The sequence below is a fragment of the Hippoglossus hippoglossus genome, chromosome 24 (assembly GCF_009819705.1).
Source record: "Hippoglossus hippoglossus isolate fHipHip1 chromosome 24, fHipHip1.pri, whole genome shotgun sequence".
Classification (NCBI taxonomy): Eukaryota; Metazoa; Chordata; class Actinopteri; order Pleuronectiformes; family Pleuronectidae; genus Hippoglossus; species Hippoglossus hippoglossus.
Window position 1 is genome coordinate 11716056 of NC_047174.1, and position 22236 is coordinate 11738291.

The 22236-nt window shown below is 41.6% G+C and overlaps 1 protein-coding gene and 1 non-coding gene across 2 annotated transcripts in view; one reads left to right on the plus strand and one right to left on the minus strand.

Moving 5' to 3' along the window:
• Positions 1–22236, minus strand: part of nkain2 (sodium/potassium transporting ATPase interacting 2) — a 79414-nt gene that overhangs the window by 23884 nt on the left and 33294 nt on the right. Inside the window, exons 2-3 of the mRNA XM_034580940.1 lie at positions 16858–16995; positions 15613–15693 (exon numbers count right to left, since the gene is read on the minus strand). Coding sequence (XP_034436831.1) covers positions 15613–15693; positions 16858–16995 — 219 coding nt within the window. The remainder of the gene's footprint in view (positions 1–15612; positions 15694–16857; positions 16996–22236) is intronic.
• On the plus strand, positions 1892–1964 carry trnat-agu. The gene has a single exon. It is a non-coding gene; the product is annotated as a tRNA-Thr (tRNA).

A 22236-nucleotide genomic window follows, 5' to 3' on the forward strand; every position in this document is an offset into this window, starting at 1 on the left:
AGACTAATTTAACAGTTACAAAATACACAGACTATTTGGGGAAAAGTTGTTTAAAGCAAAAAATAAATAAAGCTATAAACCTCTGCTGTATAAGAAAAGGGGCACTGGGAAATAAACGATTAAGCTACATGGTGTTCGAATTATATATATATTTGTGTCTGTTTGTGTGTGTGTGTGTGTGTGTTAAAACAGTCCAGTCTAGTCTGAAGTAATACTTGTATTACTTAAGCAACAATGTTCAAGTCAATTATAAAGGAAGGGAATTTTCTTTTTTGTCTCCAAGGAAGGATGGATGGATGGATGGATGCTCGGATGGATGCATGGATGAATGCATGGTTGGATGGATGGATGGATGGATGGATGGATGGATGAATGCATGGGTGGATGGATGGATGGACGGATGGATGCATGATTTTCCCCATGAGTAGCTTCAGCATCTGCTCCCTGGACACACAATGCCCACAATTTATAACACAAAGACTAGCAGCTTTTTACCCACAACCCAAGCTCCGTCAGTCATTTAGTGAAACAAACAGACAGCATATTCAACATACAGACTGACATGCAGACAGACAACAGCGGTTTCGGTCCATCCAATTGGCTCCCACAGAGATCATCAAACTAAAAGGCAGAGAATCAGTGAGGGGACAATATTAGCTTTATTCTCTCTAAAGTCAGTTTTTCACTCTATTTAACTAAACCTCTATCTGTGTCTTCACCTCCTTTTCTATTACTTTCTCTCTCTCTGGCCCCTTTCTCTGTGTCACTCTGTCTGTGTTATTTCACACCAATATCATCAGTCACGGTGCATCTCCCTACATTGTTTTGCTGTGATTTCCCATGGGTGTTAGATGAGGCCTTAACCCATAATGCCTAAAGCACTTTTCTCCTATCAGATTGGTTGGGGGTATGTTAGGGAATTGCCTGTCTGTGTGTGTGTGTGTGTGTGTGTGTGTGTGTGTGTGTGTGTGTGTGTGTGTGTGTATGTGTGTGTGTGTGTGTGTGTGAGTGTGTGTGTGTGTGTGTGTCCGTGGTGCATAGAGATGAAGTCCACATCCTAACCCTGACCGTAACCACACTAAACCCATTACCAATTCTAAGCAAATGCCTCCGCACAACATTTTAACCCCTACGATCTTGCGGTTGGCAATTACAAGGTTTCTCCCCACAACCCAGGTTGGATGCACAAATTGCATATGGGGGGGGGGGGGGGGACTACTTCAAGCTTTCAATTGGTTAAATGTTTTTTTGTAAACCCTGCAGCCACACCATATGCAGTAAATCAGATCCCTAGTGCACTGGTGTATATTTGGTACATTGAAAAATTAAAAAGACACACACACACAAAATATCTTTACATTTACAAGTCCTCATATAACAGTGTGTCATGTGAAAAACAAGAAGTTCAACCTTTCAGAGCATTTTAGTGTCTTTCAGCTGGTTGTATTTGTTTTACAACCTGTAATGTTACTGTTTTTGTCCACTTCATAGACTGTAAATAATGATGGACGGCATGATTGCTCCAATAAAGTGAAGTGTCTCGATTGCCCCCTGGTGGCTGGCTGTAGTATAGCTCATAAACCCTGCCTCTTCTATGTTAGTGGATGCGACAAGATTAAAAAGTCACAATACATGTCAAATATTTTTTCTCTCGAAGATCACCATCTGGTGGCTGACAGCATAAAGGTCTTTAATCCTGCTTCCTAAATGTGGGTGGTTGGTAAAAGGGCCAAACTAAAAAGACGATTTCCGCCATTTTATGTATAGCTCTAATCTCTTAATGTTCAAATGTTCACCCGTACCAAGGGTATTTTGTCTTTATATACTCTCATGAGTGTATTTTTGATACACTCATGTTTGACTCCAAAATGCCTACACCACATTGATATCAGGTGCTGTGGCTTAGTTGGTAAAGCGCCTGTCTAGTAAACAGGAGATCCTGGGTTCAAATCCCAGCGGTGCCTCAAAACTGAATTACCCCAGTATGTTTTTTAACAAGTTGTATCTTACCCCAGTGTGTTTTTTTAGCAAGTTTTATCTTATCTTAAATGTTCACCCTTCATGTTCTCCTCAAAAATTGCTATTTCGTTGACCAATGAAATGTGAAACCTCACGGCTGACAGCTGAGGCTGGCTCACAATTGGTCATGGGTGTGTATCATCAGCAGGACATATTGCTACATACTTTGGCTTCAACTGCATAAGGTGGGAGCGTTCGTATCTGGGATATTTTGGCTTCGTATGTGGATAGTGTGAGGAAGTTCTTTATATACAGTTTATGGTTCACCCTTTCCGCTATCATCAAATGTGTCTGCAGCCAAAGCAGGCAGCTCTAACAAACCAGTTTTAAACCAGTTGTGCTACATCTCCTTCTTGTGTAGAATGAGATAAAACTGTGCCGCCACTTGTCTAGATTCCAGCAAAGCAACGATGCCAATGATGGATTAAAACTTTAAAAAGGGAGCCACATTGTAATGAATCAGAATTATCCTCTAATGTTTCAATCAAAGACTCTTTTCCTCCTCAGCTCTGAGGAAGCTCATTCGACCCAAATCCTCCGAAAATACACATTAAACAGGTTTTATTGTATCAGCAGTTCAGCAGTTTCCTCTGGCTTGTACAATAAAAAACATTACTGTGATCACAGCCAGGCTAAATCATCGCAATCAAGCCTTGAAATTAATACCAGCTATCATCCAAAAAACCTGGAGCAAGTTTATAACTGTAGCAGTCAAGTCAATCAAATCTATTATCTACTGCGGCAACACAGACAATCTCTGTTAAATCACCTTGTTCCATTTTGGACAAGTAAAAAAGTAGAAACCTCTGCTCGTTGCACATGAAACTATAAATGATAACAATGAAAAATCCAAAACGACTTATCAGTAATAACAGCTCAAGGCTAATGTGATCAAATTGGCTGATGGGAATGTCCCACTAGAGACGTGTTGATGGGAAAAAAAAGACAATTTCATGCCATGATTTCAACAAATGCATCCATTGATCAAACACAGCCAGAGTTGATGCATTAACTCTGAGAATCGGGGCGGAGGTTTAAACCGGAGCTTCTATGATTAAATGTGTGGGATCCTCTCATTCATCGTCTCAATCGTTGGTGGATGAATAGTGAGGGGAGTCAAATTAAGTGACTATTAGCATTCAGACTGGCCCCGGCAATCTGTTTTTGTTTTTGCTCTCTTTGGGGATGAATTGGGTGGTTTGCCGTTTGATTTACTGTCATATTTCTCCTACAATTTATCCCGCGGTAAAAGCTCGCCCTGCGTTGACATCAGCGACTATTGATGTTGATGTGAAGTTGATATGAAAGGGATTTTTTTTTTCTCCGTCAGATAAGCAATCCTATCTTCCCGCAAGGCTTTGTCATTCTAACTTTCTCTGTTTCTTCCACTTCTTTCTTTTTCCCTTGTCCCCTCTCCCCCTCTCTTCTCTCTTCCCTCTGTTGAAAGCAACACTGATTCACATGTGGCTCCATCCCACGGCACATCATCCTCTGTAGCTGCTATCATACCTTTACCTGTAGAAACCTCTCTCTCTCCTCTCCCTGTCCGCCCCTGATGCCTCATTCTCTACCTCCAATCTTTCACTATTCTAAAGTTTCTCCCTCTTTCCTCTTTCCTTTTTTCTGTTCTGTCGCGGTTCCATTGTGGATGTGCGGAGTGAGATGAGATGCATGGACAGACGTGGGAATTGTTTTGAGACTGTCTAGATTTGGTGCGTGTATATATTTCAGCATGTGTAGGTTCTCTTGTCACAAATATCATGATTGACAGGTGCTCTAACTTCCGACAGAGCAAACAGACACCAACGCAAGCACACTCACACTTACAGACACACATTTTCACACATACAGTATGCCAAACGGCATTCGGGATCTCCCGCGCCGCACACCCCGCAATAAATGACTGACGTTAGTGTGTATCTATGTGTCTGTATCTGTGCGTCATCCGACGCCCAGGAGGTGGGTTGCATCTTTTATATGACACAGTGGACTCCCGACAGATAGCTGTCTAAGACTGTGAGAGAGTTGATGTGAATATCCAAGTGTGTTTGTGTGTTTGCGTGTGTGTGTGTGTGTGTGTGTGTGTGTGTGTCTGTGTGTTTTGCACCATAGTGACAGTTCTCTCTCCACAGGCTCCTCTCCAGATCTGTCAGGAATGGCACATCAGAAATCTTTTTAAAGATTCATTCTATGGCATCGCTGCTGCATTAGATAGCAGCGGCAGCGACTGACAGGGAGGTTGGGAGTGTGACAGACTGATGCTATATGGTATAAATCTTGGGCCTAAACTCAAATTACTGTCAAAAAAGTATGTACACCTTATCTTGCCTCCGTGGCTCTACAGGAGCTGTATGGAAGGCAAAGATACACATTTGATAGAAAATGTCTACTAAACAGAAACGAATGGGAAGACAAACACATCACAACAAGACTGATGTTGACAGAATTTAGCAAACACTTGTTTGGGAGAAAATCTGTATTTCAGTATCAGTATTTTTCAATTCTTTTAATTAGTTGACTCACAGATAAAGACGGACCATGAATGTCCACTTTCCCCCACTATCAAGAAATGAACCCAAAATATCCCAGATCAAAAACGCTGCCATGAGTCTGTGCAGTAGCGATCGGGGGATGGAGCCTCGGTATTGAAGTCCCGCTGTAACTCCACCAATCCGCAGTCAATCGTAGCTGTCAATCAGGGCGTTTCATCCTTTGTTATAGTATCAAATATCTACTTTAATCCAAACTTACCAGAAAAAATTAACACATTTATTTGACATGTACTTTGACCTTTTTAGTTTGTCCCTCTTGTGAAAGAGCTCCTGCACACTGTCTAACACTGATGAAGGTCTAGTACCAAAACGTTGCATAAAACATTTCTGATTGCAAGTTAGACAGTGTTCAGGAGCTCTTTCACAAGTTTTGATCTACTTGGCCTCACTTTTGGGGAGGTCTCATGTCTTCCATATTTAAATACAGTCGATGGTTAAACTCTTGAAATTCCTAAAATAGGTAAAAGCTTCAAACACAAAGAAATTATTTTATTCTGTCATCATAAAAGCTGTTTTTGTCGCTGGTCTACACCACATTAGCAATTCTAATGGATTATGAGTTATGCTGGAAACAAACTAGTTCTTACATCGTGTAGTCTGAAAATAACTGCTCTGAGGGGTGGGATTCAAAGGCACGGTGAAAAGCTTTGACTTTCAAATGAGGATTCGCAGTGCACAGCTGTGGTCTCTTCTCAACCACAAAAAGTTGTCATATGAGAATGGAACAATAAAAGTTCAGGTCCAGCGTAATGTCACACCTCCATACACCGGGTCAATCTCTGCCTGGAGTGGGCGTTCGTGTTGTACTGTCACTTTCGAAAAGATTTTCAGACTCCAGAGCCAACGCTGGTAGGCTGGAGGGGGTTTTATAAGCTTTCTGACAGTAGATTTCATTCCTTTCTTATACTGTGTACATTTCAAGCAGATAGTATGAGATTCTTAAGATGTATGATAATACATACAATAAGTACAGTGATAAGTACTGCATAGATATTCTTAAGATGGGAGGGTTTATGTTTGATGTTTCATGTGTTGTACTGTCCTACCTGAAATGTGTCACTTGTGTTTCTCTGTGTTGAACTGGCTGAGAAAACAAATTTCCCCTCTGGGACTATAGAGTCTCAAGTCTTAAGCTAAGATTAGTGCTGCGATTAACGATTACTTCCATGACGGAGTAATCTGTTGATTACTGTCTTGAGTAATCGATTAGTTGTTTGGTCCATAAAATGTCAGAAAATGGTAAAAAAAAACACCATTCTGTGTTTTTCCAAACCCCAAGATGGCCTCTTCAAATGTGTCGTCCAAAAACCAAAGATATTAAAATTACTGTCATTAAAGGAGCCAAGAAATCAGAAAATATTAAATATTGTTGATGATGAATTACTGATTGATATATCAGGTTATTGCTGCAGCAGTAGTTAAGATCTCTATAATGCTGGTCTATATATCTTGTATTTTGTCATTTTTATACCCAAATAACTCACAATACAATGCAATGGAATTTATGAATGTGAAAATTGAATTCGTCTCATACTTCAGCTTTCAGAGAAGATATAAAGTGTTGGAGATGTAAAATGGCCGCCGCTGTCGATCGAGTGTCTGTTATAGACGGAGCAGTGAATTAGTGAATGAGGGAGTATTGTTGGAGACAGATGCTCAGAATTATGGACGGTCTGGACATCTGCATGTCTGTGGCAAGTGACAGACGCAATCTGCTGAAGAGAACAATGAGATATGGTGAGAGCGGACCTCGAGATGAGGTCCTCGTCAACTGCTGCTTCTAATCTCAACAACAACCTGTCAAGCTCAAAATAATTGACGAGTGAAAAAAGTGAGTTACACATCAAACTTTCAGCCCGAGCCCCTCTGCATGCGTGGGACACTGTCAGTGACTCATCGCTGACATGCAACACGCTCCTCGCTGCGTCTCGTTACCTCAGTGTCACAATGTCTCATCGAACCATTATCTTAACCGCCAGCATACGTCCATCTGCTCCACTCTGACGTCTGGACTTCAAACAGCGCTGACAAACTCTGACACATATTCCCCCACCTTCCTCGCTGCCTCCGCCAACTTTCCTCTCGCCGTCTGGGATTTACTTTCTTTATCAAGAAGAAATGTTAAAGTTGAAGTGTTTGGCAAACCTTTACAACCCTAATCTTTCTGGATTTCCCGCTGCTGTGGCGCTCGCAGTGCTCAGCACACTTAAATTGATGCATTGCACCACAAACACGTCTGCCACCACGTATTAAATTGGATGGATTTGTTGTCTTTGCCTGCAAAATGTCTGCGTCTTTAATACAATACAAATGTTATCGCATTGATTTTTAGTCCGAGCCTCCACTTACTAGCCTGACAGTGTGATCATTGTTCTAATGAACGTATACTGCTGGCAGTTGGGATGCACAGTGTGGATATCATGTCTATTCATGGATAAAACAGGACTGGAAAATCCTATCAAAGCTGCAGAACAAATCCAAATCACAGATAAAAAGTAAATAAATCAAATGAGGGTGATTTTCTGCCTCTTTCACAGAATGACATATGTAAATTTCTTCCCTGTGACCCCAGAGTAAATTGCCAGAGAGTGTAAAGTAATGTATTGAACTGGCCCACAGCCCTCCACTATGAATTCCTATTGACTATAAATACAGCAGTGCCTTCTCAACAGGGACACATTTCCTCAAGTCCTCACATTGAAAGTATTGAGGAAGTGAGTGAATGGAAAAGGAGGCGAGAAGGTGAAGAAGAGCGCGGGACGGATTCGCGCGGCACTTTGCAGAGCAACATAAAAAAATACTTGATTATAGGCTGAGCAGAGGGAAAGGAGGGATGAATTACATGGATATGAAGAGGGTGAGACACCGGGGGGAGGGAGGGAGGGTGAGGGACCAGAGAAAGAGTAAGGCAGCAACAGGAAGCAACAGAGAGGGAGACGTGAGAAATTTCTATCACAGTTATTCTTGAAGCGGAGAGCACACCATCATCTCCCTTATGAACGACAGCGAGTTATTCTGATCCAGGGAGGAAGATACACAGGAAGAGGAGAGACAGGAAAAACATGCCACTGTGGTCATGGTTAAAAAGCAGCACCTGCCACTTGTCAAATAAAAGTGAAATTATTCTCCATCGGCAGGTTGATGAAATAGACGTTACAACAAAGCTGTAGCTCGAGACGTGACGATGTGAAAGTGTCATTTCTGGGACTGGGGGTTAGCAGCGAGCGCTAATCCGTAAGAGGGTTCACAATTATGTGGCAGCACATTACCAGTCTCTCATCACAGTTAACATTTGTCCATGATACTCGGCAGGGCAAAACCTTAGGAAATCAATCAAGCCAATCGATGCCTTGCCCAAGCAGGCGTTTAGTTCAGTGGGAGGTGACGACACGTCTCTCTCCTCGGCCTCTCAGGGTTAGCTTAGCTCTTATCCCGGATTTATTCCCCTTCAGTCACAACTCAACAACCACCTGAGCTAATCTACACACTTTACGGCTGACTGAAGTAACGTAGTAATGGGATCAACGTGCGGGTACTTCACTCACAGCTACTGAATCGCATAGATGCGATTGCAGAGATGCAGTGAGACTGTTGCTATGTTGTTGAGTGAAGCAGTGGAGACAATGGTCATACCTATCCTATATTCATTCATATAATATATACCTCCATAGACAGAGGCAGATTAGGGACTGAAGATGAATCTTGAGAATGAAAAGATGAGGAGAGAGACGAGAGGAGACAAGGAGAGCAGAAGAGATGGGAGAAAGATAAGACAAAAAGAAAAGCTCAAAATATAGAAGCTATGGATGGGGCCCGGATAGACGATTTTGTTTATGACAACTGTTTAAGTTGGCTAACATTACTGGCAGCTACGTAATGTTGACAAGATTTAAATGGAAAACAATATTACGACTATTGACCTTATTCTAGATAAGATATTATTTCGATCATGATATTTACATGAGTTACTAATTGAATATTTCATTCATATTCCTGTTCACGTTGAAGAGCAAGGTCTGATTATGACTCAGGTCAACACTAAGACCTACTACTTGTTTACACTTGGAATCAGGTCATGTGTGGTCAGGCAGATGGTAATTGCCATATGTCGATTTTGTAAATTGCTGTGAAAAAAAAGCATACATGTCTACATAATGCGCCTAAGGTCAGAATACTCCACATGTCTTAATTTGATTATTGCTTATTGTGGGTATGACTTTATTCGGGTTAATCAGAAAATGCTGTTTAGATGGTAGCGGTAGCAGATGTTTTTCTTATTATTGTAATTATTAGAATATTAGTGTCCTTGTAAATGTGTCAAGTCCTGGAATAAAATGCTTTTTATTATTACATAAATCCTATCAACCCTAATTTTCAAAGTATTATTTATTTATTCATCTGGTTTTGAACTCGTAATAATTTTGATTCTTGTTTTCGGAGGAGACTTTTGTTGACTTTAATCTTGTTTTTGTTGCAAACAAGTATTTCAATTTATTTTTTTCATCATAAAATTAACACTGCAATAGTAAAATGGTGCCAAACTGAACACAGGCACAAAACTAACAGCAGCAAAGCAACCTTTCTAATTTGCAGCAGAGTGTAAATCTGGTTTTGTCATATTTTGCAGGGAATTTTTGTTGTTGATTTTGAGTTGAGTGACAGGCACGCTTGTTTTACATGTGGTCCAGAGTAAAAAAAAAGCCCCACGAAAGGCAGGTGACGGATTTGTATCTTTACATCAGCTGGAGAGAGAGAGAGAGAGAGAGAGAGAGGGGAGGGGGCATTCGTGGCTCACGTCTCCCTCAGTAACTGGGTCAAGGTTGATTTGCCCTTGAGCGAGGAGCACACTAACTGTTCCGGTCATAAAACAAGCTGTTCAGCATCTGGTTTGAGCTGGCTCCTCTCTGATTGGCCGGCAGTTAATTGATAATGGTGTTGTTAATTAACTGGCCGAAAACCAGATGTGTTGAATTCGGTTGGGGAAAAATGAGACCTTCAACAGCAAATGAGGAGAAATATTACACTGAAATTGTTTTATAATGAGATTTGATTTCTGATTGTGGCGATATTATTAATGCCATTCTGTTTAATTAACCTGTGACCAATCGTTAAGCTGCTTTTCCAGATGTTGCCGGCTTGTTCGCCGACTTCCTCCCAAAAATGGCAGACAGTTGTATTGTCAGTGTGAAAGAGATAAAAACCCAAACAGCACTTTCCAGCTGTGGCGGCTGCTGTAACTGCTAACGCTCGTCCTCAGGGGCAGTGAAATATGGAGATGTATCATTCAAATGAGATTTCAGTGAAGGTGGAGAGTGGTAAACAGAAGGTGGATGGGTTTTTATATATGAAATATGACTGTTGACTTGCTGTAAAACTTGCGGCGATAGCTTGTACGGCAACAAAACTTTAACAAGGCTCACCGTCAGTGTGTGTGTGTGTGTGTGTGTGTGCATGCAAAGAGCATCAACAGCCTGTACCCGAGGAAACAGAGAATCTAGCTGAAGATTATGCACCAATTACGCTTCAGTCCAAACTAGCGCTGATGAAGATTGAAAAGCTGGTGATACCAATGAGAGGAGGATAAGTAGTGATGATATGTGGTGCTGTTACTGTTGTGAAATGGATAGAAGGTATGTTACATAACTGTCCAATAGAAGGAGTAATTACCAGCAAACTGTGGTGGGAAAACACGACGCCACAGACTGTAATCATCCACAATCAGCTCCCCCGTCAACTGATTTCTTCTGTTTATAATAGCACTGATTGGCCCTGATTAATTTTCCAAGTTGATATAATCGACAAAGTTGACTTTAGAATAAGCCACACTTCTGCAGAGACTTTAACAGACTTTGATATGTTGTGTCTCATGTCGTATGTTAATGTATAACGCCAATGCAAAGTACTGACATGCTTACTGTATATACATCAGTGCAAATCCGATGGTGCCACACTAAAGCTGCTTACAGGCACGTTCTGCACTCCGGATAATCTCCTGACATTCTCCGTAGGGGCTGGAGGTTAGAACACAAATGCCAGATAAAGTCCAGATCCTCCAGAGGATTCATTGCGAGCAAGTGGATGTGTTGATGACGTTTTTAACACGAAGATGAAGAATAAGCCTTAGATGTTGAAGACACCTTTGAAGCTGTCAGAAGAGTTTTTGATGGTAAAGGCCGACGCCAGTGTTGATGTGCAGTAAACAAAAACACGTGATCTCCGCAGTGGAATTAATACGTTACGTCCTGCCTCCTGCGACAACCCCTCACCTAAACGCTTAGAATTCTGTGTTGTTGTGAACACGTCTGAGCAGAGAATCTTCTGCTTTATTGTTCATATGTGAAAGGCAAACAAAGTTGGACATTCTCTGGAGTTTGAATCGCACTGCCTTCTGGTGGCAAAAAAAGCCAAGAGTAAATCCAAATAACACCGGCGAAGGGCAGCAATCAAACTGCTCAAATTACCAGATTTCCACTAGATGCTGCAGATGCTTAAAGGGATCCATCTTTCCGAGCTGCACACCTCGTCCTCACTCCTCTCTTATGTAACCATGTCAGCGAGTGGTCTGTGGAAGTCGCCCCTGACAGGGTCTTGCTCCCATGATTATAGTCGCTGAAGTCACACTAAAATTGCTCTGGTATTATGTGACCCTCACTGTCAGAAGAGACAGGAAGAAAAGTCGTTTCAGAGATTTCAGCACTCGCGGTCAAAGTAGGGACATCACGCCACAGTCTTATATACAGAGAGGTCTGTGAATGACAGGAACACACACCTTGCACGTGCAATTGTTGTGCAAGTGAGAGTAGGTGAAGACACTTCCCTTGCAAAAATTACATTGCACAAAGGCGTAATGTGTCAGTAGAGCGCATCACTCTGCTAAGGCCTTAGACACTCATAGATATCAGCAAACTATTGATGCCAAAAGATCCTTAAATTATCCCAAATATGAATGTAAAAAAAAAAAAGCACATCTCACAAAATGTCACAATGTTAAACAAAGTGAAATAAATTCCCTGGATTCGCCCCTTTCTTTGAGTCCTTGCAAAAACGTCATGGGTTCCTCCTTGACCCATCCTTGATCCTTCCGACATGTCACCGGGTAATGAAACTCATGACAACCCCGGTGTTACCGATTACATTGGACATTTTACAAGAGAAGATTGTATTAGATTTCGCTGCGGGCAGCTTCACTCTTCTGTTATACCGGATTTCCCATTAACTTTCTAGACTGTGCAAGTCGACTTGATAATATCTCTAAGAAGTTTTGCTCTGTTGCTTCGTTGAAGAGTGTGCGGCGCTCTGCACCGCTGTCTCTTGCTCACTCACTTGCTCGCTCTCACTCTTTCTCTTACACTCTCCAACCCGTTGACCCGTCTGTCTGTGAGCCGGTGGACCTTTAAAACGTCCATAACATATTTACCTTCTTTCATCACTAAATCCTTCCCCATAATCATCCTTGTCATGTCGGGAAATACACAACGTGAAACTTTTAATAGAAAAAATATTTTGTGATTTGCATCTTAGCAAGTGGATCAATACATAGGCTAGCTTATATTGAGGGAACGGATTTGGTGCACTGACTGCATTCAAACTTTATATAAGATAGAAAAAAACTTAATCATACAGTCACATAAATGCCACAACCGTCAACTTTGCCAGCCCGCCCACCTAACGTTAGCTCGCTGATCACTGCAGAGATGGGATGGTAACACGTCTGTTTCCTCACGCAGTGAAAAAAAAAGAATTTCATTACTGATAATGTTGCTGTGTGAAAAGAGGATGCTGACAGCGCGTGGACAGACAACAGAGCAGCGCAGCCCTACAGCCGCCAGTTATTGAGACCATCGGGGGAAAGTTAGAAATATCAACAAATGTGTTAAATTGTAATTTCTTCCTGTACATGCAGCTCAGAGAGCGGTCAGCAGCGCCTCACTCCCTCACTCGCTCACAGGCAGGTGTGTGAGTCAGTTACTATGGTTACTGGGATGCTCGTCATTCCCAATAACAGATTACAGAACAAAGAAATGAATGATTGTGACTGTTTTTCATTAATCTCGTTATAGATAAGATAAGATAACACAACACAACAGATTAACATATCTTACATATGTATAAAATAATTAGAAAACACAACATGACAAGACATAGCTGAGCATAACGCAAGACAACATGAAATAAAATAGTATAACACAACAGAACATACCATGGCATGGCATAGCATAGCATAGCATAGCATAACATAGCATAACATAAAATTACATAACATGGCAGCTTGATTAGCTTATTTGGGACCTATGACACTAGAAACGCAATCAAAAATTTGAAGTTGCATTTAGCATTTAGTGTCAGAAGATGAGTTACCTACCTATAATCTAATCAGTGAATATGTGTGACAGCTCAGATAGAATCAATACCCATTCAGCTAGGACCTCTTCTTATCTATTTCTAGGCCGGCTTTCCAGTTTAATAAAATCTAGTTTGGTTGCCAAAACTGTCCAGTGGGATCCACTGTCTTCAAATAATGTTCAGAAAATGCAACAAGGCAGAGGGCAGAGGTCCATTGAAATTTCACAAAACCTATTGTCCTTGTTATATTCAATCAAGCGAGAGAGACAGGAGGAGCCGCAGAGAGGGAGGTGAGGGCAGAGAACAGCGAAAATATGAACAAATGCAACTGGGTGATATTTGAAAAAGCTGCCATATTGCCCTGAAAAACATCAAGACCACCACACAGTGACCGAAAGCCTTTGTTTTCAAACGCTCGGAGTCAACCTGCGTTATAAGATCTTGATTCTTCACACTCCAGAGATCTCCATGCACATCAGCCCCTGTTGCTTTCAATACATCGAAGACGACAGCAGAGCAGAGCGGGGAGTCAAATGAGATGCTGCTGTTAAGTGCAGGGTAACTGCATTGAGGCTTGAGGCGGAAGCTTCAGGCTCATTCCTACACCTAGTTTAAAGTACGATTTCTCTACCTCTCTCTCGCGCTCTCTCTCTCTTACTGCATGAGTTCATTACACACAGTGCTGTTGCGGATGATGTAGAAACGTTGCCTCGAAATGCCCCAGTAGCTTTATACTGTGTTATAACAGCTCAACAGTTCATTATTGAAGGCATCTCTGTGTTCCTCAACACTGTTGCATTCACTACATGCACCACAGCGGAGGAGGGAGAGTTAAGGGCCAAGTGTTTCATTTTAAAGCACATTCACTGTGGCGGGAGAAGGAGCTACTGACTCAGCCCCAAATAATTGGAGCATTTGGACGCATCTGCAGAATCAACAAGAGTCGTGAGTGATCTGCAGGCAAGCAGAAAGGAGTAAGAGCAGCGACACTATGTGCAAACGTTGCATGTTAGAAATGTCATCAACAAACCTACTTGTGTGCTGTGAACTTTTCCTGGATTCTCATAAGGTCTCACTCAGACAAAAGTTTGCGTTGTCACATACAGCCCCTCAGGGACATTGCATGAAAGTGTCTGTACTTCAGTGGATGCCTGAAAGCAACTTAGTGCAGACTTAAGTGTATGGATGCTTGGTTTTAATTGGTTTTCATAGCTCCCTTAATCTTTCCAATCTAGAGGAGTGACTGATTCTTATCTCAATCCAAGAGGCTTGGAGGTGTAAAAATGTAGGATATTCGTATCTTTTCCCTATTTCAAAACATATCCAGGTGCCAATGTGTGGGCTGGTCTACATTGTGAATGGAAAAATCTACACAGACACTGTACGATTTGTCATCTGGCTGAGGAAGGAAGCAAAGTTGTGGATGAATGTAAATAAAAGCAGATTTAAAGGGATAGTTCACCGAAAAATGAAAATTCATTCATTATCTACTTACCACTATGCCGATGGAGGGGTGGGTGAAGTGTTTGAGTCCACAAAACACTTCTAGAGTCTCAGGGGTAAACAGTGTTTTTCAGCCCAGGCGACCTCTTCTTCAGACGTAATAAAACAACAGAAAAAACATAAAATGTCTCCATACTGCTCCTGTGGTGTCATCTAAGTGTTCGCAAGCCCCGATAATCATATTCGACTCAAAACAAGGTCATTTAAACCGTCTTTTAAGCATAAATGTCCTCTGTGGGAAGTGGTGATGCGATCGGACGTAGCCACACGATGGCGTGCCCGAGGGTCCGTGAACGCACCATGGTGTAAATGACGCCGTTTCGAGTCAAATTTGAATGTCGGGTTTTGCGGACAATTGGATGACACCACACGAGCAGTATGGGGGCATGTTTGGTTTTGTTGTTGTTTTATTATGTCTTAAGAAGAGGTCACAATTGACTTCAATTGTATTGGATTCAGCTGCAACACTGTTTACCCCTGAGTGTTTTGTGGACTCAAACACTTCACCCACCCCTCCATCAGCATAGTGGTGAGTGCACGGATAATGAGTGAATTTTCATTTTTTGGTGAACCATCCCTTTAATGATTTGGCTTTTTTAACTGTCAATAAATCCTTTTAGAAGGAGAAAAATAAACATTTATGGAAGATGTGACTCTTAAAAAAGATATCATCTAACAGGCTGAAGCAGCTGGGCCCCGTAGCTTTTAATAAATATTATTCAAACAGCAGTGAATGCATGAGTGCACTTTTGGGTTACTATTTTTCGCTGCAGATTAATACACATCAGACTCGCTAATGAGTATTAATGACAGCAGGACAGCGAATGTGGGATCGACTCAAAATACACTGCAGTTCCCACATTCATAGTAATGAGGGGACGAGTCACTAGGTGCAACCGTTTGCCTCACTGGAGAGTTTTTAATAGTTTTTGGACTATAATTGGGGGGATAGTAACCTATATTAGGCTTTAGCTGCAATGTTTTGCTCAGTTTTGGGACTTATAAAGGGATTTGTGGACCAGAGAGACAATATAGATTGTTCCCAGCCTGGATTTAGACACTTGGAATGCAGGTGTAAATGACAGCCTCAGAGATCGAAAACACCTAAACTCCTGCCAGAGGTTGTGTTTACTCTTGACATGCACAGCAGAAAAGTTGACAAGGATGCAGAAATTGCAAGAAAATGTTTTCTTACTCTGGACAGATCCCCAACCTCCAGGTAAAAACAGATGATGAAAACATTCCAGGTCATCCACGCTACGAGCCAGGCTGCGTACTGCCGAGAGACACAGGGAGAGAGAGAGGGGGGGGGGAAGTGAGAGGCAGACAAGGTTTGACAGGCTTTTGCTGGAGAATTATAAAAGCATGTTCATGTCTTGCATTCGGAGCGAGAGAGACGGAGAGGAGAGACAAAGGGAGGCTTCACTTTTGATGTTGTTACGATGTAGGGAAACAAAAACAACGGCGGGGAGAGCAACCAATCACCAGAATCAAACCAGACAGGGAGAGAAAATGGAACGAGTGTGTACGGGCGTCAAAAAGGCAGGAAAGGATGAATGAATGATGTAAGGAAGGAGGCAAGGCAGAGTTTATAAGCTATAGAACTTTCATTATCTGAAGATCCTCACTTAATATTCAATGTATGCGCACGTGTGTGCATGTGAGGGTCTTCAGCAGGGGTCTTTGGACTGCATGAAGCCCTGCAGCCACTATGGGAACTTAAGTTTTCTGAAACATAAATTATTTTATCGACGAGCCTCAGAAACAGAAAAGTGAAACCCATAACTCCCCTCGGTAAAATATTCCTACTCCCACTCTGTATCGCTGCTCTTTTATATTCAAATTGACATTGTCTTCTTTCAAAACTTGGACCCACCAGTCGGAAAGAAATCAATAATTAATGAAGACAGGCTCGTATTCCTTGTTATGTATGAACAGCTTTGCTCTAGGTATGAATGAAGTGTTTCCAACATTGAGGAGAGGATCAGTTGTTTAGCTGTTGCACTGTATAAAATTGTTCTATACACACAGTGCAGTTAAAGATATGAGAATGATACAGGTTTCATGAAAGCGATGAAAACGACAGATTCACACTAATGCATATATTTTGCAAAGATCATTTTTTTCGCGAAAGACGTTTCAAGTCACTAAAATATATATATATTTTTATTATAAACACTTTCCAAACTGTAGATTTAAAAAAATGGAGCATTTAAGAATCGATGACACTATTCGTTGCTTTGTGTCATAAGCATGCACCAGAAACAGCAACAATGCCGGGTACACACAGTTGCTTAACACTGGATAAGTCTAATTAAAAGTTTGCAGATAAATTAATTCTCTGATATTTGATGGATATGGAAAATGTCTGTGACCGCAGAGAGAGAGCGAGAGAGTGTGTGTGTATTTTAGTGTGTGTGTGTGTGTGGGTTCAACTCACCCCAGTGACATATCTCGGCCTGAACTGAATCGTGCCGAACAGGCCCAGGATGACGACGATGATGTGGAGGAAGTTGGTCAGGATGGGAGCCCACTGGTAGCCCAGGAAGTCTATCACCTGACGCTCCAACACGCTGACCTGAGAGGAGAAGAGGTGGTGGGGGAGGAGGAGGAGGAGGAGGAGGAGAGGAGATCAGTGGCAAGAAAACATCAAGTTCCTTTCAACAGTTGTGGGTTGCCAGGGCAAAAACATCAATTCTAATAGAAATAATAAAGGTTTGGTTGAACAAAACATGCACTATGAAGATCACATAGGCTTTGCAGTACATATTATATAAACACACATAAATCTAAATATTATGTAATGTCATTTAATTGGTTGTCATTGATTTTAGATTTTGTATTATATCATTTACTATACTTTATTAATAATAATATTAATAAAAACATGAGAATATACACATTTCGCCAGTTGAAGACAACCCTGTTCCCAACAAAATATATTCATTTATTATTTTAAACCTATTTTAGATTTTCAGAAACCTCAGGGTTAATTAGAATTCACATAACATGATAAGTATATTCTACAGCAGTAGACTTAGTAAAGAGTATGTGAGGTTAAAGAGGATGTATTTACAATTAGCCCGTTAATCATAATGAAGTAAGATGTAATCAGTTATCTATGCATTTGTGTCAAGATCCCAGTGCTCTGTATGTGTGTGTGTGTGTGTGTGTGTGTGTGTGTGTGTGTGTGTGTGTGTGTGTGTGTGTGTGTGTGTGTGTGTGTGTGTGTGTGTGTGTGTGAGAGATCATTATCATTCAGGCTCTGGCGCTTCATGCTGAGATGGTTAATGAAGTCAGTGCAGCATATGATATGGCACTGCTAAATATATTAACACCAGGGCTGACCCAAATGCGTCCAAGCCTCCATCGTTGCTATGGTGATAGCTGTCCGATTCAGTGCTCGAATTATGCATTATTGGTATATTAAGGAAGGAAGGAAAAAGACATTTACATTTAGAGATATTAACTGTTCACAAGTAGAAATGTTTAAAGACCAACAGCTCAAATCAAGGCCTTTGTTTCCTGTTAGTCTTACTGCTTCACTCTCTCACACACACGCGCGGCTAAGTTTTGAGTGTCCTAATGTGAGACCATATGGCAACACTACAGCCCTTCGCAGCCAGATACAAATACAAGGTACACACACATAAAGACACACACTGACTAACACAGGAAACACACACATTACCGGTAACCTTGTATTTAACTCTACTAGACTTATGCAACATTAACTTTTAAAAGAGGAAGCTGAAAGAAAGGGTATGAGGTATGATGACATATGTGCATGCATGCATGTGTGTGTTTGTGTGTGTGTGTGTTTCCGTGTCATGGCAGGTCGGCTGGGCGTGCACTTGACAGCACCTGCTGTTATTGGACACACATGGGCTCAGCTGGCACCACAATGTTCGAGTGTGAGACACACATTGTGTTTCTTTGTGTTTGATAGGCTCCATCTCTCTCCCTCGCTCTGTGTGTGTGTATTTCTTTGTTTCTTTCAGTTTATTATGTAAAAGTGTGTCCTCCTTTTGAGAATTACATAGTGCCGCAATTGTGCCGCTCTCACAAACACACACACACACGCACTCACATACAGAAGCCATTATAAGAAGTCAGAGGCCTCCCAGTCCATTACTAAGGCCCCTGGGGGCCCCTTTTCCATCACCAATAATATAAACAGTCTTCACTCCAGCTGGGACACACACACACACACACACACACTACCCCCACAAATACACAATAAATCACATGAACACAATTGGAGGAAAGAAAATGTGATAGGAAGGATAAAGAAGTAGTTTGTGCAGTACAGGTAATAACCATATTGATTTCTCCAGGTCGTTACAACACACATCCTTAATGATCAGTCAGCAAAAATCTCTTTTTTGCTGGAGTGTGAGTTCAAACTTGAGTTAATATGGAGGCCAATAAAGAGCAATATCCAAAGCCAGACCATCTGTTCCTTCACACCACTCTCAGGTTTTGATGCGAAATTCTCATTACATGGCTCAGCTGCAAAACAACTAACCTCAGCTGCTTCAGTACATCACCCCTGCTAATTAAGTCACTGAGTTCTCCTGACATACAGAACACAGAGCATGTGTGCAGCCCCCACTGCCGTGAACCCAGCATCCTCTGCACGGGTCAAACTTGGAATAAAGGTGTGAAATCGCCCAGCCTTTCAACGGCTATGACTCTTGGGGGAGAGAGATGGAGAGGTGCGCGCTGGGAAAAGTTGCGAGCAGCAGCTATGTTAGCAGAAATGGCAGTTTTGTGATATGTGCGGCTGATGAAAGCCTCAGCGTCGTACAGGTGGAGCTTCAAGCTGGCGAGCCGGGTCCTCTGGGATCTGCAGCGACAGGCTTTGATGCTGCTGACAGAGACGTTCATTTCAGTTCCGCTGCTTAGAGCACAAGAGCAGAGGGATGTTCACATGCAGCTCGTCGATCTTGGTATATACTGTGCTGTGCATCCACCTGTGGACACAGTGGGGCTTCTTTTTTTTTTTTTTATCCATCACGAAGTTGGCGAGGCTGCGGTGGCAAGATAGAACTATATTAGAGATAAACAAATACTGAATTTCACCATGAATGTCTTTAAAGCATCTAGCGCGCCCACTCTGTCGAACACACTCCCTGAGGAGATCAGACTGACTGGCTCCTTATCTTCTTTTTAAATCGTGCTGAAAAACACATTTTTGTAAAAGTGCTTTAACTGTGCCTGTGGTCGTTAATCTTATTTGATTATTGTATATTATTCTCTTTTCTCCCTTTCTTTCTTTTTACATTTGACATTTAAACTATTGTTAAATAGCTTGTATCACTATTTCTTGTAAAGCACTTTGTACATTTGTTTTTAAAAGTCTGATATAAATTAAGTGTTTTACTATTATTATTGTTATTATTATTAATAATAAAGATGACATGATAACAACTATGAATTATCTATGAATTCATGTAGTGCAGTATGGAGGCCTCTGTGTGTGTGTGTATACGCTTTATAAAAACACAGAAGAGGTTTGCAGCCTTCTGTCAATCTGTCTAATGCCAGAACAGAATCCCTCTGGGGACCTGTGTTTGTTCCTCCCACGGCTTTGTTAGCATGCACTGATGCTACCGCTCGTGTTAGCATGGGTTTCTAAAATGCAGTAGTTAGCTGAGGGACTGACTGAAGAGCTACAGTGGATCCATCCCTGTATCGTCACCTGCTGTGTTGTCCATTTTCACAGCCAACCCCCTGAATTGGTCTAGTTTGTATCAAGTTTAATTGCAATAAAGAAGAAAAAAATCCATGCTTTAAAGGGCAAAAGAGCAATAATCATTTATTTATTTTTACCATTAGTTTCAGCTACATCTGACTAATGATTATTTTCTCATCACAAGAGCTACAACTGTATTTACATAATTAAAAGTGTGTTAACAAACTGTAGGTGGAAGGTTTGGTCATTAACAATGTTTCCGTCGATGTAATGACATATTTAGCCATCTGCTGCTAATTTGATTGTATTGTTCTAAGATAATCACCTTAAAAGCTCTGAATCAAGACATCAACAGTTCAGGGCTATGACAGAGTAAGAGAATGTGAGCTTCAGCAGCAGAGCCAGCAGTCTCTCTGTCATTGTTATCTCGGCTCAAACTGAATATATAAGGATGGACAACGCTTCTCCACTTTCTCCCACTATCCAGAAATGAAGCCAAAATAAACTGGATACAAAAGCTGCCATCCTGTGCCAGAGTCTGCAATCACCAGTGAGTCTCAGTTGTCAATCATGATGTTTGAACTTGTTTGTATAATATCAAATAACTAATTGAAAACCAATTTTCCAGAAATATGAACACTTGAAATTGAATGCCATGGAATTGGAGGTGTTAGTGGAAGAGGCAAACAAACATATTGTTGAGCTACAGCAAAGAAATATTAATACAACTCAAAGAAACGCGATATGGGAGAGTATCTGCGAGAAAGTAAATGCTGTGGGTAAAACAATAAGAGCACCCGATGAAATTAAGAGAAGATGGCAGGAAAAAATAGCCCATAATAAAACCTCGGCAAATAAAACAGGTGGGGGGCCGGTGGAAGAGATGCCTCTGACCAATATTGAGCAGCAGGTGCAGTTCAATTTCTGCGATGAGCAAAAAAAAACACGTTCTCTCCGTCTTCTTCCATGCCGTCTCCTCCTCACCACAATAACTGCAGCCATCTGTGATTAGCACCTACCTTTCAAACGCATTAAATATAGACACAGTCACAATCCCTGCAATTATCTTCAGGCTTTGTGAATCACAATGCGTGTGCTAAATTTAAGTATTTGCATCTACTCTTTCCAACATTTTGCGCACTCGAGAAACGCCCGGTAATGTATTTTCATTAAGGCAAACGTAATAAAAGGACAGGGCGTGTTAAATCAAGATTGCAAACGTTTTTACAGTCGCAAACCTTTAGAACATCAGGCCCTAAGATACGATAAAAAAATACACCTGTAGCCTGGAGTGCACATCTACATCACTGCATCAAGGTAAAGCAGGAGAGGACCAAAAAACCTTTGAAACTTATAAAGGTTTCATATGAAAATCGAAATAAAAAATGCAAAGAGAGACAGGGATTGGTCGTTTATAGCGTAGAAGCAATGGAGCGTGAGCCAACACATTCACACATACACCGACACATTCAGACAGACATAGAGCTGAAGTGATAAAATAAGACACTCAAACACTTAGGGAACAGATTGGCAGCAGAGAGTTGAGGGTGATGAAAGGGACAGTGCAGCGAGCCGGAGGAGACGGAGTTTGGGAAAGATTTTGATCTATTTGATAATGAAAGCTCAAATGATATCAAAGAGATATTATTGGAGATATTATCGCTGCGGACAGGGGGACAGCTGCACTGTGTGACCATTACGAGACACTGCAGAGTGATAAAAGTGTCTTTTTATCTTAAACAGGACAAGTGGACAGAGAAGGGGGGGGGGGGGAGACGGAGAGAGAGAGACGGGCCAAGAGATCTGATGAGAGAGATGGAGAGGTGATTATGATCTGACTGTTACTCAGCAGAGTGAAGAAGATGACAGAGAGACAGTGGCGGAGAGAAGTGAAAATGTCTCATCTTCCTGTCCCGCTGTCACTCCATTCCTCCCTCCTTACCTTCTCCCCTCTCCTCCTCCCACGCTTTCCTACTCACTCTACTAATCTTCTCACATCTTCTCATTTCCTCCCTACTACTCCCTTCTCCCCTCCTCTTCATCGTCACCCCCTGTTCCCCGTCCTCCCCTCCCTATTTGATATGCATGCATTTGTCACCAAATCTGTTGTGTCATAAAAAA